The sequence below is a fragment of the Polistes dominula genome, unplaced genomic scaffold (genome assembly GCF_049000335.1).
Source record: "Polistes dominula isolate Pdom_NZ unplaced genomic scaffold, Pdom_raw_medaka contig_27, whole genome shotgun sequence".
NCBI classification, from domain to species: domain Eukaryota; kingdom Metazoa; phylum Arthropoda; class Insecta; order Hymenoptera; family Vespidae; genus Polistes; species Polistes dominula.
Window position 1 is genome coordinate 4,155,307 of NW_028300906.1, and position 26,164 is coordinate 4,181,470.

Here is a 26,164-nt window from a genome sequence, read left to right on the forward strand (position 1 = left end):
GCTCGCACCAATCATCTCAAAAAGGCTTTTTTTCCCCCAAAGTTCGCGATTATTCACGAGTGATCGTTCTTTTTAATTTTTTTTAATTTTTTTCTTGTTCTTTCCCCCCTGGTTCGTGAAAACGGAGATCGATGTGCAGAATGACACGAAAAAGGGAAGAGGAGACTGGAAGATAATCTACCGGGTGGATAGAATACTCGTGTGACGTGTCAACGAAACAATTATATTTTTTTCCTTCTTATTCTTCATCTTTTTTTTCTTGTCGTGTAATTACTCGAGACGTTTTCTATCGTCGTATTTTTACGTTTTCAATGTTATAAAGTAGTTCTTTTTACGGTTCGTCGAATAAGAGAAAAATTTGTACGTGCCCTTAAAAATTGTACCTCATACCGGGTATAGCGTGCACCAGAGTGGAATGAGGTCGTAGGTCAGAGGCCTACTAAAGATTAATCTTGTTTTAATGTCGTGTGTTATCAAAGTGGATATTATTTTTTATGATTTTTTTTTTTCTTCTTTAAACCAAATCGCGATTTACGTGTCGTCGTTCGTTGGTTCGTTCGTTCAAGAGAGAGAGAGAGAGAGAGAGAGAGAAAGAGAGGAGACCAAGTAAGCAACCTACTAAATTGTTCTAAAAAAACACAAATCATAGTAATCGTTAAAACGTTCGCGAATCGTTTGATCGTGTCATTGTAAAAATTGCAGTTCGATTTTGTAGTATCTGTCATGGCTGAATAAGAGATAACACCGCTCTTATGCAACTCTTACTACTCGCTGCTGCGTAGTATAGTCTCCAGAAGTTCCTAAAAGAAAATAAGATTGTTAATCGTGTTCTTTAAACAAGTTGAGAAGGACCAATAGTTCAATTAGTTCTTCTTCTTCTTCTACTTCTTTTTGTTCGACAATCGTCGGTGTTTTATCGACGAGCACTAGCACCAACTCGATTTGCACACAGGTATTTAAATGCTTCGACACTTATTCACGCGTAGTAGCAATTGTACTTAATTATCGTAGAAACGTTTAACAAAGAACAAACAAACAAACAAACATTAGACGACGATCTCGATATTTTCATTTTTCTAAGTAAAATAACGTATCATTAATTATTCTTCACTATAACATTAACGTTCATTCGAAGACAATTAGTTAAACAAACAAAAAGCAAGCATTAAATTATACTGACACTTCATATCATACAAAACAACTTGTTCTATAACAAACCCAGCCAGGGGCTGACCTACATTCTCATAATATTTCTTTCCATTGGTCGGGAAAAACCTTTACGATGTCAACGATTAATATACCAAGTTGAAGTCACGTTCGCGAAAGGTAAGACCTATTGTACGAGCCGGTTCCGTCGATGACACTAGAGGATAAAATATCAGACGAGAGTGTGATAAAAAAAAATATAAGTCGTAGGATAGACGGGAATGAAAAAAAGAATGAATAATAATAAAGAAAGGTATGAGAAAAAAGCGGATGTTGGAGCTTTAGAGCGAGACTCCATGACTAGGCTAGGCTAACGTTAGGGCATTGTGCTAGCGAGAAGATGACACTTCCTAAGAAAATAAGATAAAAGATTAGAACGATAGTTGATAAATAAAAATCAACAAGCTCAACGTGTTAGAGTCTTCAAAAATCGATAATGGAGTAAGTTTTCTTTTTCGAAAGGCGTTGGTACTACTATATCGATTATGTCACGATAGTTAAACTTCTATAAATTTACTTTATTTCTATCTTATCTTCTTTCGTTGTTGTTCTGGTTATGAGAGTATCAAAATAATCCTTTCTTATTACACACATTTATATATTACGTTTTATTTACGCAATATATTTGCAACAAACGAAGGTTCTAAACTCAGGGGCTAATGGATTAACATACAGGAAACAACGATGTGGTATCCGATAAACATGGCCACGTGACAATAGCACATCGTCATTGTAGAACATCGCAGCAGGTGATTCGAAGATGTTCCTTCTCGATAAAACTACGTTACCTACCCGCACACAGACTGACAGTTCCGTTCTTATCTGTCGTTACCCTCGATCTGCACGTACATTTTTATCCGTTCGATATAGAATTTTTTCTGCAAAATTATAAATTCTAGAAAAATTGTAACAACAACATTCGATACATTTAAAAAGAATACAAAAATTAGATTATTTTACTCGATCGTTAAAATAATATTCTTTCCTAAATTTTGTGAAATAATACACGTTCCCTCAATGTACATACGTCTGTTTGGATGCGTCAAACAACATCATTTCCCTTATCTTCCTTCATTTTTCTTCCTTTTTACAGTTGAAATATCGATTGTGCTGCGTTATTAGAGTCTCGCCCGCATTCGACGAGCATAGACAAGATAACCAACAGGAACTCCTACTTTTATTCCAAGTAATTCTTGTCTGTTGTCATTTCTCATTAATGTTAAAAACAATTCTGGTTTCTGATAGTTCGTTGTTTTCTTCTTTTTTTTTTCTTTTCTTTGATGATCTTAAAATTAAAAGACCAATTTTTCTAAAAGGAAGATAAAAAAAAATGGATCATAATATTTCAAAACGAATAAAAAATCACAGCCAGGTCATCGTAAATTCTGTAACCCATATATTAACACGTCGTAACTTCTCAGCATGTCTTCGCAAATGGGCATATCGATTTGGTTAGCTCGAAATAAGCCACAAAAGTGCAATAGGCGAGTCTCCTCTAGTGAAATTAATCCCCTATAGTGCACTAGTCGATTATCTTCGACAGTGTATCTAATCAAATCGTACTTTTTGCCATTTCCTAAAATAGAATGCCACAAATCCTAGGAAATCTGAGACGATAGGAAAATAACCTCTTATTGATACCAAGGTAAATTGTCGGTTTAAGGTGTTTCCATAAACGTTGGGCAAGATCGATAGGAACCTCTTTTACTCAATGTCATCATTCATCACACACAAATGTTTCCTTGCACTTTCTTAATCAAACGAAGTCTGAGACGTCTAGTCCTTAAATTAGGTTTACTTTGGTAGACTTTCAATCCATCCTAGCTAATTTCTGATAGGTTCCAATGAGTTATTGTTCTAATGTTTTTTATTTTCTCATAAATTTTTCTTCTTTATTTTTATTCTTGGAAGCCTAGGGAAGGCACGCGAACGCGTTAATTTTCCATATTAGATAAGAAATCATATATGAGTTGTTCTTAGTAGTCACATCTATTCATCGATGTGCATAAAAAGGATGGAATTGAACGCACACACACTCTCTCAACGGGCACGATCAATAACTCGAGGAATGGGCAGTTGGCCTGTACTCGTATAATGCCGACGGAGCAGTAGTGCCATGGCTCGTTTCTGCTTTTCCGACGGAAATAAGAGCGGAAGTTTTGAACGTATCTAAGGCTAGGACGACGATTTTCTCGTTCTACGATGAATTATATTCGTTCTAGGAAAATACTATTTTTACGCTCGTATACATACGTGATTATAATAACTCCTGCGAATAGAATTTAAACTTTTGCGATAATCGTTCGATCAATTGCAAAAAAAAAAAACCATTTCCTTTGTAAAACAATAATTCCTGATTTGAATCGATAAATGAAATAATTACAAAATTATAAAGAAAATCATAGAAATGTTATTGCGCAAATGAATTGTTCTATGATTCACTAACACGTGCACTATCGCGATCTGTGTCTCCTGATAAAATTCTCAGTCTCAACGAATCATATTTGCCTATGAATCATACTAATGTTTTAAGTCTTGATAGAACTTGCACGAAACTCACACCTCACACGTAAATTTCAATCCCAGCAGTCGTCGTCCAAGTGAACGATACTCACCGTTAAAGGATAAGAATCAGAAAAAAGGTGCGTGGACTGACTTAGTTCATTTCTTATTCTCAGACTATTATAATGAAGCAGAAAGAAAAAAAGAATAGCAGATAAGTTCGATAAAAAAAAGCAAGAACGTCTGAAGGTTAACACTTGTCGCGATCGATTACTTTTTTCCTTTTCTTTTCTTTGTGAAGTGAAAACTTCTTTAGAATGGGAGTGATCTGAAAAGTAAATAAACGGAAACGGAAAAGTCAATAAAACGAAAAATAATTGTAATGTCTGCAAAATTTTACAAAAAAAAAAAATTGATTATAAGATACATGAGAGAAAAAGAATTAGACAACATTGTCAGAATTGTAGGTTGAGTTTGGTAGGTGAGTATTTTCCGTAGGTGAGGTTTTTTCCGAAAAGTAGTGAGGTTTTTTCCGAAAAGTAATGAGGTTTTTTCCGAAAAGTAGTGAGGTTTTTTCCGAAAAGTAGTAGTTTTTACTAGACTAACAGAAGTGTTTTGTTACCATGCATTTTTAAGTTACCAGAAGCAACTTGTCTCATTTCTTTGAATTGAGAACTTGCTTGCTGTGTAATATGTTATCTATTTATATATGTTTTTAATAAAACGTTTAATAATTTTTGAATATGATAACAATAATATAATTATAATGTTATAACAAGTAAACCCAACAATTATCCTACTCCTGATATTCTGCAGTCGTCTCTTTCTCTCGAAACTTAGTTTTTCGAAGGTTTCACTTCTAACACGTGTGATCTGCGCACATGATATTTTTTTTTTTAACATAGAACGTGACTTTATCGAGGGTGGAAAAATTCAACCCTTACAACGAGATCCGAACGATTATTTTGATTCGTCTAAGTACTTCTTGTCCATTTCGTTTCTATGAATGAATTTATCGTTCTGTTAAAGATTTTTTGTTCGTAGACAAATTTTTTCTCACGTGTTAGTTCAATGTTTTTCTGAACAAATGATGTATGATGTATATATATATATACATACCTGTAGATACATAAATCGTGTTCAGTATTATATTAAATCGAAAACACGAACTTGGATACCAAAATACTAGGTGGAAGTATTCGTATTTGCCAAGGTCAATCGCCGGTAGTAAGACGGTAACGCGATCTTTCATTGTGCCTAGCTCGGCAGTTATGACGGTTTGCGTGTCTTCCTCCGTTTACATTTACCCCTTTAGCCGTCTTTGCTTTCCGTTTCTTGTAACTTGTTAAGAACGCGCGGTAGTTTAACAGGCCGCAAACGATATTTACCATTATTTATCATGCAAGCAAGCAACGTTAAAGCTTCCACAAAATGACTCCTCCGAGGTTTAGAATCTAACTGTAAATTGTATCTTTCCAAATGCGTTCTAAAACTCGCACCTAATTATTCCGCAAAATTTCATATTCCTCAGGGAAGAGTATAGTCTACGGTTCAAACTATTGAAATTTATTCTATCGATCGTACGAGGGGCTACTTTCAAATGCAAAACGCTATCCGTACCGACTGCACTTTCCGATGATAAATATCATCACATTCAATAATTGACGATAAACGAATTTCATCGTTATTTGACCCTTACATAACTCTTAATTATTCATTAAAAAGGAAATTTATAAACGTAACATATCATCTACATCAATGATGTTAGTTTATTATCATTTGAATTCAAAATGATGAATATATTACAATAGTGCAACATCACTTAGAACAACGAAAAACTACGAAATAGGAAAAGCATGTAAATTGATACTCATGATCACTACAACCTTGTAAACGTAAAAGCACGTAATAATGAAAAGAGACACGTAGAATGCGCGAGGTAATTTATAATTGAAGGTTATCCTCGTTGCACGCATTGTAGGTACATATTAAAGTAGGCGCCGTCTGTAGCTGTCAGGTATATATCGTGTACCTGATTGCTATGAATTATTCGCAATACTTGCGAGATTTAAATGTCCAAGCTTTTATGCACGAAACTTACAATACGCGATTCGTCGATACACCAAATAAACAGGAATCTTCCAAGAGATGTTAGGTTTATTGTATTGTCAAATAATATAATGTTCTTCCTTAGAATAGAATAATCTAAAGTATACTTGGAAGAATCCTCTCAGTAGAGGAAACTGAAAAGTACAAACAGTAATATTGATACACGCTGGTAAAAGTTAGATTGTCGATATCACAAACAGGACACCCATATCCTGTTTTGCACTACACCGACAAAATCATGATTCAAGATGTAGCCACGTTATATTGGTATCGTGCACGTTGACTCTATTCACAGTCCAATCGAGTGACTGTTGTTGTTGATACGCAACAGGTTCCATGGAGGACCATTTTGTCAGAAGCTACAAGATGAACAAATCGATCTAAAAAGTGTCTATTACAACAGAAATACGTACGAACAACAATGGATCCGCAAGAAACAACGACTAACAATGCTGCTTTGATTCGCGGTTCGAGCACGGTAAGCAGAAGCAAAACAACAAAAAGACAATCAAACGGCAATATTAAAATATATCAAAAATCATTCATCAAACCGCAAGAAGAACTTGTCGGCAATTATTCATTTAGAATTCGACATTTATGATCATAATTCGTATTCGTTTGATGTAAATTTAGCAACGAGATGAATAGAAATAAGGAAAGATAGAAACAAATATGTGAGATAGTTGTATGTATTAAAGGAAAAGGGTTTTCTCGAGTCACGCCAAGTTAAAAGGTCTTTAGGAATCGTGATGGATATCGATAGTGTTGTATCTGGACTACAGTCATTCGTGGTTCGATCCCATAACGAAAGCAAAGTTAAGCAAGCGGTGGCAGGTACCGTGGAAATGTTTCTCGAGACGTCACCGTCGTCTCGTATTATCGAGAGATCGATGAGCCCAGGGCCGATATCGCGCATCCCAATTTCTTCGCTTTGCACGACCGAACACCCTGCCCTTGCACTTTTCTCTTATTTCCAACCAATTACTGATCTCGATGCCGTGTAAAATATCCTTTCGAAATAGCCCAATCGTTGGATGAACAGATATCTATAGCGATAAATAGATAAAATCCTATTACGTGCAAGGAACAGGATTTACGTAGGTTTAATATATTATAATTCGTTCCAACTTGTACTATTTGAAATATTATTATACTGATGAATCTTTTGAGAACACGGTAGTCTAATTTAGAAATAATTTGTATTTATTTAGTAATACCACCCTTCCTCCCCCAAATTAAAATCCACAATTATTTGGTCGTTTGAAAAAACGCGACTGGCACAATAGAAGTTCGCCACACTCGTTCTTATTAGTGTGGGGAGAAAAAAAAAAGAAAATATTTAGGAGCACAACTGCCGACGATTGTTATGCTAAAATAGCAAAGCTTTAAAAATGGGGGAGCAGATTCGTCAGACTTGTACAATATACGAAAGGAAGGAAGGGCAAACTTACGGATTAAGGAGCAGCGTGCACGTTCGAGTGAATACGTGGGGTGCGTTTACCCTTTACTGTATAAGGATACTCGCATGACGTACGTGATGTGGAACATGCGAAAGCCCAATATTCAAAAGACTTAAGATTTCTCCAAAGTTCATATTCTCATTAGAGATATTTCAAACGTAATTAGACGTAGTCAATTGTTTCCTCTTTACAAACTTCAAATAATTGTATTTGTTTTTTTCTTTTCTATTCGACCTATAAAAACAGAAAGAAATGTAATAGGAAAGAACATTTAATTTACGTAATTATAGATAAACATAATCTAGTTGGCACATCAGTTGAAAAACTTCGAACATTAGGAAAAATATATCGGTGAGGAAGTTGCGAGAATTCCAAGAATATCAAACAGATGTTTGCATTCCCAAATAACAATCGGAAAGTTTGAGTTTGGAGTAAATGCGAGATGAAACGTTCTTTCTCGTAGGTAAAGCAGGGTGCACCTCTATCGCAAGGCTTTCAAGCAAGACCCCAAGTTACTCCTACTGGATTTCCAAGATACCCAGTAAATAATGGCCCTATAGGAGCTAACCGTCCTGCAGGACAACAAGCGCAACACCCTATTTACGGTTTAGAAAGTCATACGTCCATAGGCCAATCTAAATCAAGCCAACAACAACTCGTACAACTTCGACCACACGGGCTTTCACCGAGGCCTCCTGGAAACAACCAAGTGCATCATCCTGGAAACCCAGTGCATTCACCCAGGCAAATACAAAGTAGACAAAATCCAGTAAGTCCTCAAAGTCCTCAAAATCCTCAAAATCCAAGATTCCCTGGAAGCCCTGGAGTCAGAGTAGCGAATCCAACGAGCGGAGGACCACCTCCGGTTCCACAACCGGTAGGACCCAGACCAAATTATCAAAGAAACGTCATCGAACAGAGAACAGAACAAAGAATCTTGAATTTGTCCGCATCGGCAAGCACAAATCAACAGCAAGGGCAAAGTTTCAATTCACCGAGGCCACTTAAAAATTCGGTGCCACAAAGACCGAGGAATGATCCGTCCTTAAACACAGCAAGACCGTGTCAATTATCTAATAAGGAGAACAAACAATCTGTACGTCCTCGTATAATCATAGAAAAAATGCCGGACTTGGACGAAGAGAAGAGCGATCTCGTCCGAGAGAATTCGATTCAAAAAAAGAAAGCTGACGTTCGCGGTAGCGGTGAAAACGATGACGATGATGACGACGTTGTGATGGATACTGAAAAGTCACCTAGACAAAATGGTAGCACGGTTTCTGACACCGATAAGTCGCCACGCCCAAGTGACAATTTACCCCCCAATAAAGACAAATCACCACAGAAAAATGGCAATGCTGACCGTAGTAAGGAATCCCTATCGGACTCTTCGGTATCTCCAAAAATAGGACAAAAAATGGAGGATAGCGGTAAATCAGTAACTCGGCCAGGAACAGCTACGATCGATACTAAATCCGAGAGAAAATCACCCGAACGAATGATCGTTCCTGTAAACGATAACGAACAGCCTGAAGATAAAGAAACTTCGAGTAAATCTTTATTAGACAAGTCGGAAGATAAAACGTCGAATAAAAATGATTCCATCGATGAGGATAAGTCTGTTCCTACTAAAAATGATCAAATTGGTGACGACGTTAAAGACGAAGTCAAGAAGGAATCTTCTTCTAGCAGTAGACCTGCATCGAGCAAAATGGAAGATAAAATTGATCAAATGAAAACCGAACAACGTTCCTCGGTCGTTGAAATGAAAATTAATGAGGATAGTAAGAGTGAAATAGTGCTAGACGAATCTAAAGAAAAGAAAGTAGAAAAGGATAATAATAAAGTCGATGAATTAACAACGAAAGAAGATAGTGCAAAGTGTCCCGCTAGTCCTCAAACACAAACCATACATTCTGCAGGTCAGAATGATCAAAGTGATTCCACGCCGACGAAAAAAGATCAAATTGAAGAGAAATTAACAAATTTGGAAAATCTTACAAATAATTTAACACCAGAAAACGTAGATCAAATGCCAAGAACACCGTCAAAGTCTCCTCCGTCAGCGGATATTATAAAAGAGAACAAACAACAAAGTCCTCCTCCTGCTTCTCCTTCTCCTTCAGTTGGAAGTCCTTCGAATATTCCAACGCCAATTAAGAATTCTGACGAAGCATCAAAAACACCATCAAAGTCTCCATCCCCGGACGTCACGAAGGAGGACAATTCTAAGGAAGCTTTAAACGATTCGCCGACTGTTCAATCTGCAGAACAGAGACCGAAAACTCCTGCTACTAAATCTCCTTCCCCTTCTCCAACGTCACCCTCACCCGATGTCGTAATGGATGATAAAAGAAAATTAACTCCGAGTCCTTCGAATAATTTAACGATGCAAAACCTCGAACAAGACTCGAAAACTCCGTCAAAATCCTCCGACATTTCCAGAGCCTCGACGCCAACGGTCGTGGACGTTCAGGCGGAAAATAAATCGGAAAGTTTAAATCTAGAAAAACCCAGCAGACCTACCTCGGCTTTATCAAAAGATTCTACTTCGGAGAAAGAGCAGACTCCAACTGTACCAGCGAGTTCTCCCTCTTTGGAAATGCAGGAAAAATTGTCCCTACCAGAATCCTTGCCTACACCACCAAAGTCACCTCTAGAAAGTGTTCAAGGTTTTGACAATGGACAGAGAAGGTCTCTGTCTTCACCAGGTTCCCCGAAATCACCGAAATCAGCAATCAGTATAAAGCCTTGCGAGGGTGAAAAGAAAAAAACTACCTTCGCTGAGGATTCTATCATCAAGAAGGACGAAAGCCTGGAGGAAAAAACGGAAGGTTCCTCTCGAGAAACTTCGAAACCGACAACGCCTACTGGAAAACCACGACGCGCGCAAACACCCATTAAACTACAGAGCGAGAAACGAAAAAAAGGTTTTGCCAATTGCAACATAAAACAAAGTTTACTTACTTGCACTCCCATTATTCTTCAAAGTGGTTCTGAATGTTTTGCTATTAATTATTCAACTGGCAATGAAATTTTCTAATAGATACGCTTATTTTTCTCACACATTTTACGCTTGTACTTGTATTATAATTCATTTTGATATTGAATATTTTGATTTGATCGTTACGACGATGATTTTGCTTCGGATTTTTGCTATGACCAAAAAATTCATAAATTTGATCTAACATTTGCATCGTATTTATTTTATTTTCGCAGATATTGAAAATGACAGTGCTATTAACGATTTGACCAAGCATAACGTTGTGAGTATTATAAAAAATAAAAATAAAAAATAAAAACAATATAAATTAATCATCTCTTATATTATTTATCTATTACAGTCACCAACTACGAATGGAGTCGCAGATTCGCCAACAAAAAAATCACCATCGAAATCCAAAGAGAGTGATAAAAGATCAACAGCTGGATCGCCGACGAAATCGCCTAGCAAATCTAGCAAATCATTGCCAAAAACTCCAGAGACACCGTCATCGACAGGAAGTCAAGAAAAAAAGAGTAAGTTAATCACGAAAAAAAAAAAATCCTTGATAATCCGATATAATTGAATGTGGTTTTTTACTTTTTTTTTTTAATGATACACAGAGGTGCCGATGAACAAAGTTCAAGTTGGTGCGGCACCTTCGCCGAATTTGAAAACTGTACGATCGAAAATCGGTTCATTAGAAAATGCCAGTTACAAACCTGGTGGTGGAAAAGTTAAAATAGAAAATAGAAAGTTGGACTTTAGCAAGGCACAACCTAAGATCGCTGCGAAGAACGAAAAATACACGCCCAGTGGCGGTGACAAAAAGGTGAGCTTATCATTTATAAATTTGAATGAAAATAAATGTGTTTGATCTTGAAATTTTTGCCAATGAAATTAATGAACAATTAATAATTGTTCCACATAAGTGGAACATTGTGCCAAGATTTTATTATCTTCGTTGTTGGCTTTGGTAAATCAAACTTAGGTACAATGCTTTCTTCTTCATTTTATTCTTTTCATTCTCTTTTATGTCGAATAATAATTATTCATTTGACAGATATCTCAAATAAAACTTCAATGGAATGCAAAACCCAAAGTGGGCTCTTTGGATAATGCCACGTATAAACCCGGCGGCGGTGATAAAAAGATCGAGACAGTCAAGTTGGATTTTAAAGACAAAGCTAAACCAAAAGTAGGCTCGAAAGATAACGCCAAGCACGTACCTGGTGGTGGAAGTGTCAAGGTAAAGCATTTCTTTTTAACATTTCATCGCAAACATTATTATATTGGCCTTGTATCCTTGACAATTCGAGACTTTATTATAATATATTATTAATATTATTATTATTATTATTATTATTATTATTATTATTATTATTATTATTATTATTATTATTATTATTATTATTATAAATTTTAACCACTGATTTCAGCATGTTCGTGTTTAACTCTAATGCATTTACTTACTTAATTATTTCTTTTTTTTTTTTTTTCCAATTATAATATAATCTAGAAAAGTGCCGTTAGTGTTTCTAATGTTTTTTATGCATTATTATTTTCGTAATATATAACACAGATTCTCATAGATAGATCAAGGAAGAAGCGAGTAATAATAATCGATCTAATTGAAATCAAAATGAAAACGATCAAATTTATTCCTACATTATTATCATTAATTTATCATTGATTTACCTTCATTCATATTTGTCACAGTGATTAACAAAATGCTCGCTTCGTTCGTTCAACCAGAAAGTCAAAGAAATAAAAAGCCAACTACTTCGAACAAACAAAAAAATTACAAATACTACTTACTTATTCGTCGTGAATGAAACGTTGCATGCGGAATGCATATAAATATGCAACTCTATAAGAATTTAGTTCCGCGATATTTGATATATTGTGATTTAGTAATACATAATTAAAGATAATAAAGAAAAAGATTTAGTTCGTCGAAGATTATCACTACATTTTCTCTTCCGTATGCATGCGGTTCGTCCACTTGTCATTAATTAACAAGTCATTGTTATTTCTTGGTGTTCAGTCATCGGCGACGCCACCAAAGACACCGCAGGACACGAATAACGACGTAAGTATATAATGGACAGTTAAATAAATATATATATACAAAGTCTCTTCCGCATCTATTCCTCTATTTGGGTTCTTTCTCGTCAAACGGTACAAGCACCCCGTATGTCGGATTATCTTATTGTTATTATCAACTTTTAATTCAAATGATATTATATATGAAAGTTTGAAGGCACGGCTGAACACTAATGAATGAGCTAACTAATGAGCTTCTTTTTTTACTGTTTTATATCATTTTATCACACACGCGAAATCCATCGATTGAAATCATAATTTATAATAATATAATCATAACATTATCATCCACTAACGTGAATAGAAAAACTAAAACATTATTATATTATATTCGTCCGTTTTATTATTTATTAACAAACTTGGATTCGTGCCATATCGTCGTTTTCTGATCATAAAATGTGCATACTATTTCGCTGGATGTATAAAGGTATATTTTTGATTAATCAGCAAAGTAAGTAAAAGTATTGTTTTTCATCGGAGAAAAAAACTCTAGCATGACGAAGCATGTCTCAAAGAGAGTATATTACTAAATTATACATTTTTTTTATTATTATTATTATTATTATTATTATACAATTTATTACATGTTACGCCATATTATTGCGACAGCAGTAGCATCAACTATCAATATTTGTTTGATATTATTTTAACGATTATAGAATACGATAATTTGTACTTTTTTTTTCTTATTATCGTAGATAATAGTGTAGAGCTTATTCGTGAACGAGTAAAATAAAACCATGACTTTAAACGCATCCATTTTTTTCTATGCTGCTTGAACTTTTATTTCACTGTTCGATCACAATTGAAATGAAATGTTTCATTTTGAATGATTGATTTAACAACATGAGAATTATATTTGCAGATACAAACGCAGAAGGTTGATATCAAGGCTGAAAGTAAAATAGGATCTATGGATAATGTGAAACATAAGCCGGGTGGCGGTGACAAGAAGATCTTCAACGACAAGGATTATCTCAGACAGACAGGCTCAAATGTTGAAAGTCTTTGCGGTAGTGGTTCACAGGTATGCTTTTTTATGTGTAATCCTTCACGTTAAACAACAATTTACAACGATAAATTATAAGATTATTTCTAAGATTCAAATTAATTAGTTATTTATTAGTTCGAAACGAATCGATGCTTTTTAATTTGTTTTTTTTTTTTTTTTTTTTTTTAATGAAAATTCGCACTAGCTAAACTACTTGCTTGAAATCACTCGCGCGCTGCATGTTGTCTTTTTTCAACGTATTATTTCAGCACACTTTTATTTTATTAAATATCGATAACCCAACTATACTAACGGGGAAAAAGAAAAATAATAAAAAAATAGAAAGGTTGTATTAAAATTTCGTTAATTTCGTGTACATCGTACTCAACATTGAAAGAAAAAAAAAAAAGAAAAGATCTCCAATTACGTTAAAACTTAGTCGAGATTTGCAAATGGATGGAAATGGAATGAACGCGCAACCTTGCTCAATGGGTTTTTTGAGGAATAGGAATAGTTTTGTTGTCGGTGGGAAGGTTTTTCGGTTTCTTCCTCTAATTGTGAAACGTGTCTTGTGCCCGCAGAGCCCAATACCCTCCGGCGCGATCACCGACGGCAAGAACGGCCTGCCAGCTTCGGACGAGAACCTCAACCAGGAATGCTAGCTCTCTCATGAAAAAAAAACAAAAACAAACAAAAAATAACTCGACCGATAAATTCTGGTCTTAGAAAAACTTCGTCACTTTACGTATATTAAACTCACGTTTACCTTTTTCCCCCGTTCCTCGTCCTCAACCACCCCTAACTCCCTCCCTCCCTCCCTCCTTCCCTCCTCCTGTTACTTCTACGAGAATCCCAACAAATGTGGGATCATTATACCATCCCCCTTTAAAAAAAAAAAAAAAAAAAAAAAAAAAGAAAACAAGAAAAAAGAGACTCTTTTTCAAGAGCCGATACTAAAAGCAAGCGTTTACCTTGTTAGGCTACCATTCCTAATGATCACAGCGGAATCATTCGTACGATGCTCTCGTGAAGATCTTGTTGTTTGTTTGTTTTTTTTTTTGTTGTTTTTGTTTTTTCTTCTTCTCTTTTTCGTACGGTCTCAACACTGCCGATTTTGTGATAAACAACTAACGATTAAACTCATTTTCGTCGAAAACGAGTTTTACACGGTGACTTCTAATAATTCACGGCAATGGTTGTTGATTGATTACTCTACCATTCTGTCTAAACTTTTCTCTCTTTCTCTCTCTCTCTCTCTCTCTCTCTCTCTCTCTCAGATTTTCTCTCTCTCTCTTTTGCATCAATTTTATATTCACGTTATATGTTCATCAATAATTGCAACACGCAAATGTTCACTTTAACATCCAACAAATAAATGCTATTATCGATTAAAGTAACAATCTGTTTATTATTTAAAAACGCGTTCATTTTTTAAAAACAACGTTCTATCGATTATTAGAAATAAAATCAATGATTTGATAATTCGGTACTAAGAAGTATTCAATTGTGTTTCTCTCTAATTTTCTCTCTAATTTTCTTTTTTATCGTCGTTCTAAAAGACCAAATATTTGAACATATTTCTCGTGTAAATTTCTTCAAAGTATTCAACAAAACGTTTACGTTCGCGATGAATTCTGCACTGTCAGTGTTCTATAATCATTCACGCACTTGCATAGAGGTCATACACAGAGACAGAAAAAGAGAAAGAAAGATAGAAAAAAAAAAAAGAGAGACAGAGAAATAATGATGCAGCAACGTCCGCATTCCGTACGTATGTCATCCATGCTAGTTGACATAACGTGCTTAATTAACATCTTTCACTCGTCATTCATTTTATTTTTTGTGTTTCATCATCATCGTCCTATTGTCTTCGTTGTATTTCTCTCATGTCGAATTTGATCGTGAAAACAAAAATTATTTCATCTTTATTTTATTCTCGCTACTCTTCTAACAAGGGCAACCCCCCACACCATTCCAATAACAACACAACAACAACAACAAAATACAATTTGATTGAATTTTCTTTTTTAAGCTAACCTTCGAAGACGTTTTTTTTTTTTTTTTATAAAGAAAATAAAATAAAAGAAAAGAAATGAGATAGAAGAAAAGGAAAAAAAAAAAAAAAAGAAAGAAAATGTAGGAAATTTACGGTCGAGCTGAGAAAGCATCCAAAATTGTATACGGAAATGTTTAAATATTATATTTAACGAGAGAGAGATCGTCTTATCGTTCGTATTTTTCATCGGATCGATCAAACTATAAAGCAAAATCCATGCAAAACCCATAATCAAGGATTGCAATTGCACGGTTGATTGATCACGTGTGATTCTTATTTAAAAAAAAAAAAGAAAATAAGTAAAATAACATACCTACAAAAAAATATATATATATATACACATATACGTATAGATAATTGTTTTCTTTTTTTCTAATTTTTTATGGTTCGACATAGTGACAAGTTGTTTTATTTTTTTTTTTTTTTTATTTATTATAATCGTGAACGTAAGAGAGGTAAACGTTTCGTTCGATCATTGATGTACACCTAAGTTTATCTGATCGCTCGCTAAGAAAAATAAACCAAAAAAAAAACAAAAAATGAAAATTAATGATAGAAGAAAAATCATTAGTGATTAGTATGAGCGATTTAACGATATTGCCTATTTAATTAATAATTATTAATTATTATTATTATTATTATTATTATCTGTAGTTCACGTTAAAATTCGATCGTCGATTTTATTCCGGGATTGGTCGAATCACTGAGAAAACAAGACTATAATAATACAAGTATTCGCACGTATCAGACCGCTTTCATCAATTTATTATAAAGAAAGAAACACACACGGAGAAAGAGAGAGAGAGAGAGAGAGAGAGAGAGAAATAAAAGTGTCTGATAGTGAGTATTGAAAGATGAAATATGAAGAAAATACGCAATTTTCGAATAGGAAAAAGAAAATATAAAAAAGAAGCGTGGTGGTGCGTATACGAGATATGATAATATTGTAAACGAAGGATTCATTTTTGTGAAATCGTTTGGTACATCGAACTCGTTTCAGATTGTATCTAAATGATGATCTAGAGAGTACGAGATATTTGTAATCGTTACTGTAGATACGTAAACTATATTGCTATTCGTTGCACTTATTCAGTATAATAATTAATCTATCGCTAGAGAATAATAATTATCTCGATAGGTAAGAGAAAAAATCAGGAGTCAGAGAGTATGCTATTATTGAAAAACGGTACGGAACGGAAAGGGGTAGAAAAGATAAGTAAAAAAAAAAAAAGAAAGAAAGAAAAAAGGTAAGGGAGGTAAACGAAAAGCCTCTTCTTGTTTGTCGTCTTCACTTTATGACGTTTCATGCAATTTACACGTCGCTAGAAAATACATGTATGTAATATTACAAACACATTAATAACTATATTGCTTCCATACTTGACTACTGTGTACCTCGGTTCGATTTTAACATCCGAATATTTCGCAATAACAAGGAAAGAAATGAAAAGCAAATAAGAACAAAAAAAAAATAAATACAAACAGAATAATGCAAACCAAAAAAAAAAAAGAAAAAACTAATCTTAGGTTCTCGTAATTGTCACAAGTTACCACTTCGTACGAGCGCAATTGTGCAATGACTGTGTCCGGTATATCTTTTTCAGGAGGTTCATGCTGGAATATCGCAATAATATTTTTGTTTTTAAATTTACATTACCAGTCTCTCTCATTTATCAACCCAAATTCAATCCCTACCATGAATAATAAAAAAAAAAAAAACCAAGATTCTTCTAAAAAAAAGAACCATAAATTTAAAATTGCACAAGGGTAGAATTCGTGCATGTTATGGGGGAAAAAAAGAACGATCCTAACAAATCTAACAACCGCTACTGCTGTGAATAGATGGAAAAATATTTCATAACTTGTTTACCCTAAATTTTCCTTAACTTTTTCCTCAAATTATATTCCCAATAGGTTTTAAAAGAACATGCCGTAGTAAGAAATTAGTTAAATTGCAAGAATAATCTATAAATATATCAGCACAGCGTGTATCCTCACCCTCACGTATATAACACACGCCGGCTGCTGCGAACTACCGTCAGAGCACTCACCGCCACTGTAATATCAAGGTCAGTTTGCACATTCGCTAATCTCGTATATCTCGTAATACAATAGTAATTCATTGACTTTAATACATGCATACATATGATCCTAGTATAAATGAACCATTGCCAATGAAGATCAGACACTTAAGTAAGAAGTTAATTTTTAAACAAGCATCCTGTATATTCAGGTTCAAAGTACCGAGGAGCAGATAACGGATGAGGAAAAAAAGAAACGGAAACGAGGAATAGCGACCTACCACAGCCACCACCATCGACACCAACACGAGGACGTACTGTGAAATCACCGTCTCGGGTAGTAACTGCACAAGCTGTTCGCAGCAGCCTGGCCAAGTCACCAACGTCTAATAAAAATAATGTTCTACCGAAAGACGCAGATGTTCCTCCTGCAGCGCAAAATTTACAAAGGGATGAAGATAGGAGCGAAAAAACTATCACTGAGAAAAAAAGTCCGATCAAGGAAGACTCGGTGAAATCTTTGAAACCACCGAGTACTCCACCTCGTCCTCCGAATAATTTAAAATTAAAATATACCAATAAAACGTCTCCGAGAAAAACGTCGCCGAATGAGTTGCGTCTTCCTAAATTGGCAACTTCACCAGTTCATCAGGAAATTAACACAGTCTCGGAGACATCACCTAAACTCATTTTACCCAAATTGATCGAATCATCGATGCAATCTACTCGCGTTGCTCAATGAGTTCTTATTTTTTTATTTATATTTCATTTTGGAGCACGTGCGGTAAAATAATAAATCGATTATTACGTAGATTTAACTGATTTGTTTTTTTTTTCTTGTGCTTAATTTGTATTGTGTTGGCTTACATTTTATTATCTTACGGAGGATGAATCGTATTAATATATGACATAGCAGAATATAAATCGTTTATTTAATTTAAACCGTATCAAATATATATTTAAATGAACACTTGGTCGTATATCAAAATTACACCGTCTCCTTAATAAAACATCTCTAGAATATTGTAACTTAAATCTTATGTTAAACGTTATGATACATCCTAAAATGAAAATATGATATCCTGTTGGTTGTAGTATCGTAAATCTATGTCACTTTTTCTTTGGCAAAGGCGGTCGTACTATTTTAACATCAGCAAAATACGAATGATTCAAACCTTTCCTAGCTGTTATCCTTTCATTAGGATCGTATATCAAGAGTTTCTGTGGTCAATACAAAAACATATTATAATAAATAATACAACAATTATCAAGATTCGACGTTTCGTTCAATACAAACCATGAGTAAATCTTTGGCTTCTGCATCTAAAGTAGGTACAGCTTCATCTAAATCAGTCGGCTCCCATCTTGGAAACATTGATTTGTAATCACGAAGCTGCGTTACACCTGGCCAGATACTTTCATCTGGCGTTCCAAGCAAATGAAATATTTTAAACAATTGATCTATCTCTGAATCACCTGGGAAGAGTGCTCTTCTTGTAGCCTGTAAATAACAACATGAAAACAAACGAAAGAAGAAAAGAAAAGAATCAAAACGAAAGAAGATAACAATTAAAACACGTCAAGAATTAGATTCTTGTATATTTTACTGTTTATTATTAATTCCATGAGCTTTACAAACCATTTCTGCAAAAATACAGCCAAGGCTCCATATATCCACAGCACTTGAATATAATTTAGTTCCTAAGAGTATCTCTGGTGCACGGTACCAGAGTGTCACTACCTCATGTGTGTAAGTTCTCACAGGAATCAAAAAAGTTCTAGCTAAACCAAAGTCGGCTAATTTAATAGATCCTTCGCGATCAATTAACAGATTTTGAGGTTTTAAGTCTCTGTGCAATATGCGATTTAAATGACAAAAGGAAATCCCGTTTAGTAACTGAAAAAGGTAGCTCTGAAAATAAATATCTCTTTTATGTTACACATACTCTACATATTCCTTCAGCATTGTTTTCTAAAACCTTCTTGTAGATGCATATATATATATATATATATATATATATATATATATATATATATATATACTGACACGCATACCATGTGTATTATATATTATGTTCTTTTTTTTAACATACCAAGTTGTTATTGAATATTAATATTATAATGAAATATATAAATCCCCTACCTTAACAAGCGCTTGATCCAAACCGCTTTTAACAGAATCTAATAATTTCTTAAGATCCTGTTGGAGAAACTCAAACACAAGATATAAATGCTTATCACCATCGACAACATCAAATAACTGCACAATGTTAGGATGTGCAAGTTCCCTCAAAAGCGATATTTCTCTTATAGCAGTTGATGGCACCCCTTCGCTTTCCCTAATTGAAATTCATACCGCATGATTAAATGAATAGAAGAAAAAAGAAAACGAAGAAAAAAGGAAAAGAAAACTGCACGATTAATTTTATTTGTATAGAATTCTATAAGTAATACACATTCACAGTTGAAGAATATCCGATATATTGACCTATAGTACAGTAACCCATTTTCTAGCAGTGGTGGTTATAACGTATTAATAAGAAGACAAAAAATTAAAATCAGGCGAGCATAACACAATGGAACAAGCTGAATAATGTGGTGCTACGACAATATAGTGTAACGTGGCCCCTCCAGATTCAGCTGACCCCAATGTGCAAGTTAGCATGTATGTTAGCAATGCGGATAAGCAAAAGACTTGTCAATATGAAGTCGTCGAGAGTCTGAAAGATAACTTTTTAAGATGCGTGATAATGACGGTCTTGCAAGGCAAACATAAGAAATTTATTGAAGACTGGATAGCTCGTATACCATTGAAGCGAACTGCTTAAGAAATCATATAAGTGCTGCTTTAGCTGGTGTTAGCTTCTTTACATAATATATATATAGATTGACTTTACATAACACAGCGTCCCTTGATTCAACATAAAAATAACATTACTGAAGACTACATAAACAAATTACACGGCAGGTAATATTTCATTTCAACCGGGATTAAGAATCGATTATAGAATATTTCTATTAATAGAGAGATTTTATTCTTCAACAAAGATTTATATATATATATATATTTCTCATAGAAAAGAATCAACTAAAAAGCATCACTTTGTTTGTGTTAGCACGAATAATTTTCATATATGAGCATTAAATAGAACAGTGTATTATTAGCTAATGGATTAATTGAGAAACCTTGTTATTAAGATCTAATGAGAAATAATAAGATTATTATTATTATATTTAATATTTTGTTGAACGATCTCAAACGAAGCTTTTAACACCCGGCGTAACTACGTTTTCCCCGATGTAGACGGGGTCAAAATAAATTATTAAGAGTTACGAGCATTCCATTATTTTCATATTTAAATCATCCCTGCATAAAATAAAAAACAATCGGGGAAAGAACTTAAGTGTGCGTTAGAAAATAAAAATGACAATAAAAAAACATACGTCTCCAAGCGAATCTTCTTGAGCGCCACCAATTTGCCGGTCAGTTTATCCTTCGCTTTGTATACCACCCCATACGTTCCTTCCCCTATTTTTTCAATCTTCACGAAATTATCCATAACCTCAACGTCACGTTCGACGTCGTCTTTTCCTTGACACGCCGTCGTTTTGTCGTTTTTTTAATTGACGCCACTATTATGAATATACTCTTTACTACTTAGGATCGACGATGAACAATGCAGTCGATCGTCGAACACCACTATCGATTTATTGTTCTTAATGTTTATCAACAAGGAAAGAAGAACTGTACGCACGTTGACTCTTCCAGCGCGTAATTTTAGGCGTTTGCGCAGTGCCGTCCTTTCTTACTAGATGAAAATTTATCTAAAAAAACAAAAGAAATTTATTTTTCCTAGTTTTTAAATGAACCTTTCAAATATGTATATATGATTTATTGCAGTAATTTACTTCGATAATATTATCATGTGTTCACGACGAAATCTATTATTTGAACAAGAATTTCAAATTTACCGCCAAGCAATGTCTAAAACTATTAATTTCTAATATTGGTTATCACTCATTAATTAATAGATACTAATCACATATTTTTGTATGCAAGGCTTAAATTTAAATGGAAACGTTTTTTATACACTGAACGATCTATTTATAAAGGCAAATTTGTGTTATCAATTAATTAATATATACAAGTATGTGAACTGTCTTGTAGATTGAGAAAGAAATAGTACAGGTAATTGTTTTGTTGACAGCGCCACCTGATGTTATATATCAAAACCAATATTCTACTTACACATCGTGTTTATATTATAACAAATGAAATAAAATAATATACTAATTTAATAATTTTACGATTAATAGAAAAAAGTAAACATGATATATAAATTTATACAAATTTATATTTTGTTTTATAGTACTTTATGTTGCTTCATACAATAATTAGTAGAAAAATTGTATTAGAGTAGTAGTCTCATATATATCTCTATTTACATATAAAACCTTTGAGATATACATTTGTTTTATTTCACATTGCATTTTAAATAATAGACCTTCTTTGGTCAAAGATATAATGACAAATTTATTTACATATGCATTGGAATTAGATCATTGGAAAGAATTTTGCATGGATATTTTGATGTATTTACAATTATTCATATAATAATTTGATTGGTAATCTCTTATTAAAGTTCTTCCTGATCTTGTGAAAGTTTATTTTCCGACTGTATAGATTTATTTTGAACAAGACTGGACGAACTCAATATAACAGAAATTTGTTCTGGTAATGGACAAGCAATCAATAAAAGTTCTTCTGAACTATAGTACTTGCTTAACAATTGATACAATTGTGCAAATGCAGCACTAATGCTATTCTTTATTGGACGTAATAAAATAAATTCTGTCTCTTTGTTAGCTAAATATAACTGCATAGATTGTTGAATATTTGGAAGCTTAAATTTAATCGTTCGTAAGACATCAGCAACTATTGTATTTACTTCTTGCGCATTTCCAAAAATTTGTTGTTTAGTATCTGCATTGGAAGTATTAGAATGTACTTTTTCTTTTTCTAACAATTGCATAACTGGATTGATCAATATAAATGTGGCATGTTGAATTAATCTTTGGCAAGCATGTTTTAAAGTATTATCAACCTCTTTACGAGAGTCGATCAATTGCTCTTTCATTTTAGGTGTACCTTCTAATAGAAATTCCAACAAAGCATTATTCGACAAAGTAAAAAGTTTTGAACTTCTTTCCAGCAATCCAAAAGCTGCCATCTTCACTCTTGAAAAATCCAAACTGTATTCCTTGATGGTAAAGTCTACTTGAAATGGAGCTATTTGTTCACGTAATATCAATAAATGTTTAATTTGAAATAATTCAGCATCCAATGTAGAAGCTCGAAGTTCTATTTCATTTCTCGCTTTCTCTATACTTTGAACGCAAAGGGATATAGCTTCTTGACTTAACGATTGAAAGACTGATCTATCTACGCATCGATAAAGTCTTGACAAACAAACCAAAGTTCTACGAACTGTAGGATACCACATTCCATGTAAATCTGCTGGTGAACTACCCATGTGCGATTTTTGATAAATCGAATCCATTATAATATGATTTCTTGACACCGGCTCAAGTATATTACTATCATTAGATGATACAGATATTCTTTTCATTCTTGATTGACGTGTTTCTTCTCTTATGGATTCTGCAATATCTTCCATCATTTTTAGCTTTTCTGGATACGCCAAATCTCCTGGTGATGGACTATAATTCAATACATCAGATTGTAAATACAATTGTGCACGAAAAACTAGTCTCTCTTGCACGTCATGTAAAAGTTGCAAGCAAATATTCCCAAAACCTTCTAAAGGCTCAAAGTTATTTTGCACATGTTCGTCTAACATTTCTATCCTTAAAATACAGCAGATTTCTGCTAGAGTTTCTAAATGATTAATGTGAATGATAAATGGTCTTATAGTGTCGTATAAAGAGGTACACAGACTTTCTAAAAACGTTGTTAGGCCTATGGATGGCTTAGAAAAGAATTCGTAAAACAATCTATATTCGTCGACGGACGCGTGTAAAAGCAAGGCACACGAATGTCTGACTAAACTGCAATGATCTCCATTATATCTTTCTTTTATAGCAGATAAAGATTTCTGAATACTAGGACCCAATACCAAACCTCTTTGACTCCAGTAATATTGATGACATTCTACTAATAAATTATTGTATTCTTGTCGCTTAGCAGATTTAGTTTCCACTTGATCTATGATAGGTTTTACTTTGGAAACGATTGTTTGAAATCTCCCATAAAATAATGCCAAAGCAGCATCCATGTTTTCTTGTACGCCTTCGGTTTCATTGAAATTTAAAATGCTTTCTGTGGTTCTTGCAAATAAATTAAAAATATAATTCTGTATCAAAGTTATAATCTTGGATTGACAATGTCTATATTTAACTAAATAAGTGGAACTTTCTTTGAAAGTGTTGTTTGTCTGTAAAGCATCCATATTAGTATCTACCTTCTCTACTATATTAAAAAACATATCGCTATTTACAGATAATGTAGAAGCTTCTAATTTTTCCATTATCACGTCTACTTCTTTAAAATATTTTACGTACTCTGCTATACTCTCTACCATAGAGTTTAATCTCTTTTGATCAGAGATCAGTTCTTCACTTGCATTATGCAAGGATGATGTTTTATCCGATACTTCAGCATATTGTTTAAACAAAATAGAAAAATCTTCCAAGGTATCCGTAATCAATTCGCAAAGTTCTTTGCATTCTTGGCGACGAGTTTTAAGATCATCCAAATATAACATATATTTCAAATTTTCAGATGAGATATATTCCCTCTCTAATTTAGTATAATATTCTAAAACATCTTGACAACGTTCTATTTGTATTATTTTATCACATTTGTCTTGATCCAAAGATTCACCAATTTCACTCGCATTTTCGTTAGTTGTAATGTCCAGAGAAGACAATTCTTCTTCCAATTTTTGCAAACATTCTTTTTGTACATCTGTTAACGGTGCCAAACAATTTTCAGCAGAATCCCATTGAATCAAATCATCTGGTGTACACGTCATTCTCGCCATTTTCTTACATTTTGAACATCGAAATTCGATGCATATCAAACTGCATTTCGCAGCGCCATCTTGCAGTCTGACACTACACCTAACCAATATGACATAACAGGATTTGAACACCGAATTTAATTTTCGCAAATCGATAGACCTTTCAATAAATATATACAAATTTATAATAGTACTTTATTTTTATTATTAAACAATAATACGAAAAAGATTAATGTTCCTTCTTTATATTTATATCATATACATATACACGAAATAAACATTTTTTATATATATATATATTATATTCTTATAATTTAAGAATATGAAATAAATCGTTCTTATTATTATTTATCTTTAAATTAATAATTATATTATATTTGAACACTTACATGGATATTGCGAAATATTATTAAAACTATTTAAGTCTTCCAGTTTTTTTATTGAATGTGTTGACGCCTACGTGCAGCTCTTTGTTTATCGAAACGCAATTCCATCTCTTCTAAAACTCGTGGAGTATAACGAACAACAAGCTTAACTGAATTTTGAGCTTGCTTTAAAAGTTCTACCGCCTTCTCATGATTTTCTCCTTCGACGCACTGATAAAATTTATCACGGGTAAGACGAGCTTACAATTTTAAATAATTTAACACGTTAAACACCATGCCAATCCCTATGGACCATCTTTAAATTTTCTGTCTTTCCTATGGTTGACAGATCTGATTATGGTCTAAATGGCAACTCAAAAAATAAGGCTTGGAGCTTAACGTGTTAAAACTAACAAGTTTTTCCGAAAAAGAAAACAATGTTTTACTAACCACACCATTGACAGAAAGTAACTGATCTCCTCGTTTCAATCCACCGTGTCTATCCGCGACACCACCAGGAATAATCCGTGAAATATAAATAGGAGAATTTTGTTCCTTTCCTCCCATTACATTAAACCCAAGACCTTCCTCAGTTTTTGGTAATTCTACAACCCGTGGATGTGCATGACCTTCGCTAGCTGCAAATGCAGCGACAGTTGCTTTTGCTGTAGCCGATGCACGTACATCTTGGGATCCCTTTACACAAATGATTTGTATTTCATTTCAATATTTATTTCCTTTCATTTTGATCAAACTAAATATACAATATTATACCTGAATATCTACGGTTTCATATACGTGTTCGTATACTTCTCTTACAGCACTGAGAAAATCACTTTGCAATACTTTTTGTAACGCAGCTAATTTTGTTGTTGGAACTTCACCACCTAGAATTTTCATCTAAGGTTAATATACGTAAATCAGATATTGTAAATTTGAAACAGAATTTTAACGTTTTACCTTTTTGTAGTTTGTCAAGCAATTCAATGGATCTCTTAACATCTAGAAAATTAGTATGAAAGAAATAATCAATAACAATGCATATTTATAGTTTATTATTAATATAATATTAATATATACATGATGACTTCTGTCAAATTGTTACAAAATAATTCTTACCTCGTGCTAAAGTAAGTGGTTCGCCCATCGTAGTCATTTTCCTCTGTTTTAAACAATATCAGATAACTTGAAACTTATATTCTATCGTATCAGATTATTGCTAATATTCTATAAATATATTATTAATAATTTTAATCTTTCCACTTGCTTGATCTAGTTTGGAAGGTTGCAAGTAGAATCTATAAAGCAAGTTTTCAAACGTT

At 33.6% G+C, this 26,164-nt stretch overlaps 5 protein-coding genes across 6 annotated transcripts in view; 2 read left to right on the plus strand and 3 right to left on the minus strand.

The window, feature by feature from the left end:
* tau (microtubule-associated protein tau) overlaps positions 1 to 17,064 on the plus strand; it is a 25,375-nt gene extending 8,311 nt beyond the window's left edge. Inside the window, exons 1-9 of one of the 2 annotated variants that reach the window (XM_089179522.1) lie at positions 6,201 to 6,295; positions 7,741 to 10,207; positions 10,497 to 10,543; positions 10,622 to 10,796; positions 10,884 to 11,092; positions 11,324 to 11,509; positions 12,308 to 12,352; positions 13,232 to 13,393; positions 13,939 to 17,064. In XM_089179522.1, coding sequence (XP_089035648.1) covers positions 6,239 to 6,295; positions 7,741 to 10,207; positions 10,497 to 10,543; positions 10,622 to 10,796; positions 10,884 to 11,092; positions 11,324 to 11,509; positions 12,308 to 12,352; positions 13,232 to 13,393; positions 13,939 to 14,019 — 3,429 coding nt within the window. In that variant the 5' untranslated portion in view covers positions 6,201 to 6,238 and the 3' untranslated portion in view covers positions 14,020 to 17,064. Of the gene's footprint in view, positions 1 to 6,200; positions 6,296 to 7,740; positions 10,208 to 10,496; positions 10,544 to 10,621; positions 10,797 to 10,883; positions 11,093 to 11,323; positions 11,510 to 12,307; positions 12,353 to 13,231; positions 13,394 to 13,938 lie in introns of those variants that run through there. The other variant, XM_015323146.2, reaches the window with a different exon arrangement.
* Positions 17,065 to 17,548: 484 nt separating this feature from the next.
* Positions 17,549 to 18,707, plus strand: LOC149033414 (uncharacterized). Its single transcript, XM_089179780.1, has 2 exons — positions 17,549 to 17,606; positions 17,680 to 18,707. Exons 1-2 carry the CDS (start codon positions 17,549 to 17,551, stop codon positions 18,174 to 18,176), a joined length of 555 nt encoding a protein of 184 aa, XP_089035906.1. The 3' UTR covers positions 18,177 to 18,707.
* On the minus strand, positions 18,345 to 21,575 carry LOC107067542 (cyclin-dependent kinase 2). The gene is made up of 6 exons (XM_015323153.2): positions 21,344 to 21,575; positions 20,879 to 21,259; positions 19,578 to 19,773; positions 19,074 to 19,346; positions 18,732 to 18,935; positions 18,345 to 18,655 (listed from the first exon to the last, which is right to left on the minus strand). Exons 2-6 carry the CDS (start codon positions 20,992 to 20,994, stop codon positions 18,545 to 18,547), a joined length of 900 nt encoding a protein of 299 aa, XP_015178639.1. The 5' UTR covers positions 20,995 to 21,259; positions 21,344 to 21,575; the 3' UTR covers positions 18,345 to 18,544.
* A 196-nt stretch (positions 21,576 to 21,771) lies between these two features.
* Cog3 (conserved oligomeric Golgi complex subunit 3) lies at positions 21,772 to 24,609 on the minus strand. The gene has a single exon (XM_015323238.2). The coding sequence runs from the start codon at positions 24,496 to 24,498 to the stop codon at positions 22,072 to 22,074; it is 2,427 nt and encodes an 808-aa protein (XP_015178724.2). The 5' UTR covers positions 24,499 to 24,609; the 3' UTR covers positions 21,772 to 22,071.
* A 97-nt stretch (positions 24,610 to 24,706) lies between these two features.
* On the minus strand, positions 24,707 to 26,149 carry veli (L27 and PDZ_signaling domain-containing protein veli). The gene is made up of 5 exons (XM_015323237.2): positions 25,962 to 26,149; positions 25,803 to 25,844; positions 25,617 to 25,729; positions 25,293 to 25,538; positions 24,707 to 25,073 (listed from the first exon to the last, which is right to left on the minus strand). Exons 1-5 carry the CDS (start codon positions 25,996 to 25,998, stop codon positions 24,915 to 24,917), a joined length of 597 nt encoding a protein of 198 aa, XP_015178723.1. The 5' UTR covers positions 25,999 to 26,149; the 3' UTR covers positions 24,707 to 24,914.
* Between the last annotated feature and the right edge of the window lie 15 nt (positions 26,150 to 26,164).

Bases quoted from the DNA above. Each gene is read 5' to 3' on its own strand.
- LOC149033414 (XM_089179780.1), top strand. From the start codon at position 17,549: ATGCATACATATGATCCTAGTATAAATGAACCATTGCCAATGAAGATC. The intron at 17,607-17,679 runs GTAAGAAGTTAA...ATAACGGATGAG, and splicing joins AATGAAGATCAGACACTTAA to GAAAAAAAGAAACGGAAACG.
- Cog3 (XM_015323238.2), bottom strand. From the start codon at position 24,498: ATGGCGAGAATGACGTGTACACCAGATGATTTGATTCAATGGGATTCT.
- veli (XM_015323237.2), bottom strand. From the start codon at position 25,998: ATGACTACGATGGGCGAACCACTTACTTTAGCACGAG. The intron at 25,539-25,616 runs GTATAATATTGT...ATTTGTGTAAAG, and splicing joins ATGAAACCGTAGATATTCAG to GGATCCCAAGATGTACGTGC. The intron at 25,074-25,292 runs GTTAGTAAAACA...AAATTTTATCAG, and splicing joins TACTTTCTGTCAATGGTGTG to TGCGTCGAAGGAGAAAATCA.
- LOC107067542 (XM_015323153.2), bottom strand. From the start codon at position 20,994: ATGGATAATTTCGTGAAGATTGAAAAAATAGGGGAAGGAACGTATGGG. The intron at 19,347-19,577 runs GTAGGGGATTTA...ATTTATTTTCAG, and splicing joins TGGATCAAGCGCTTGTTAAG to AGCTACCTTTTTCAGTTACT. The intron at 18,656-18,731 runs GTTTGTATTGAA...TATTGACCACAG, and splicing joins AAGCCAAAGATTTACTCATG to AAACTCTTGATATACGATCC.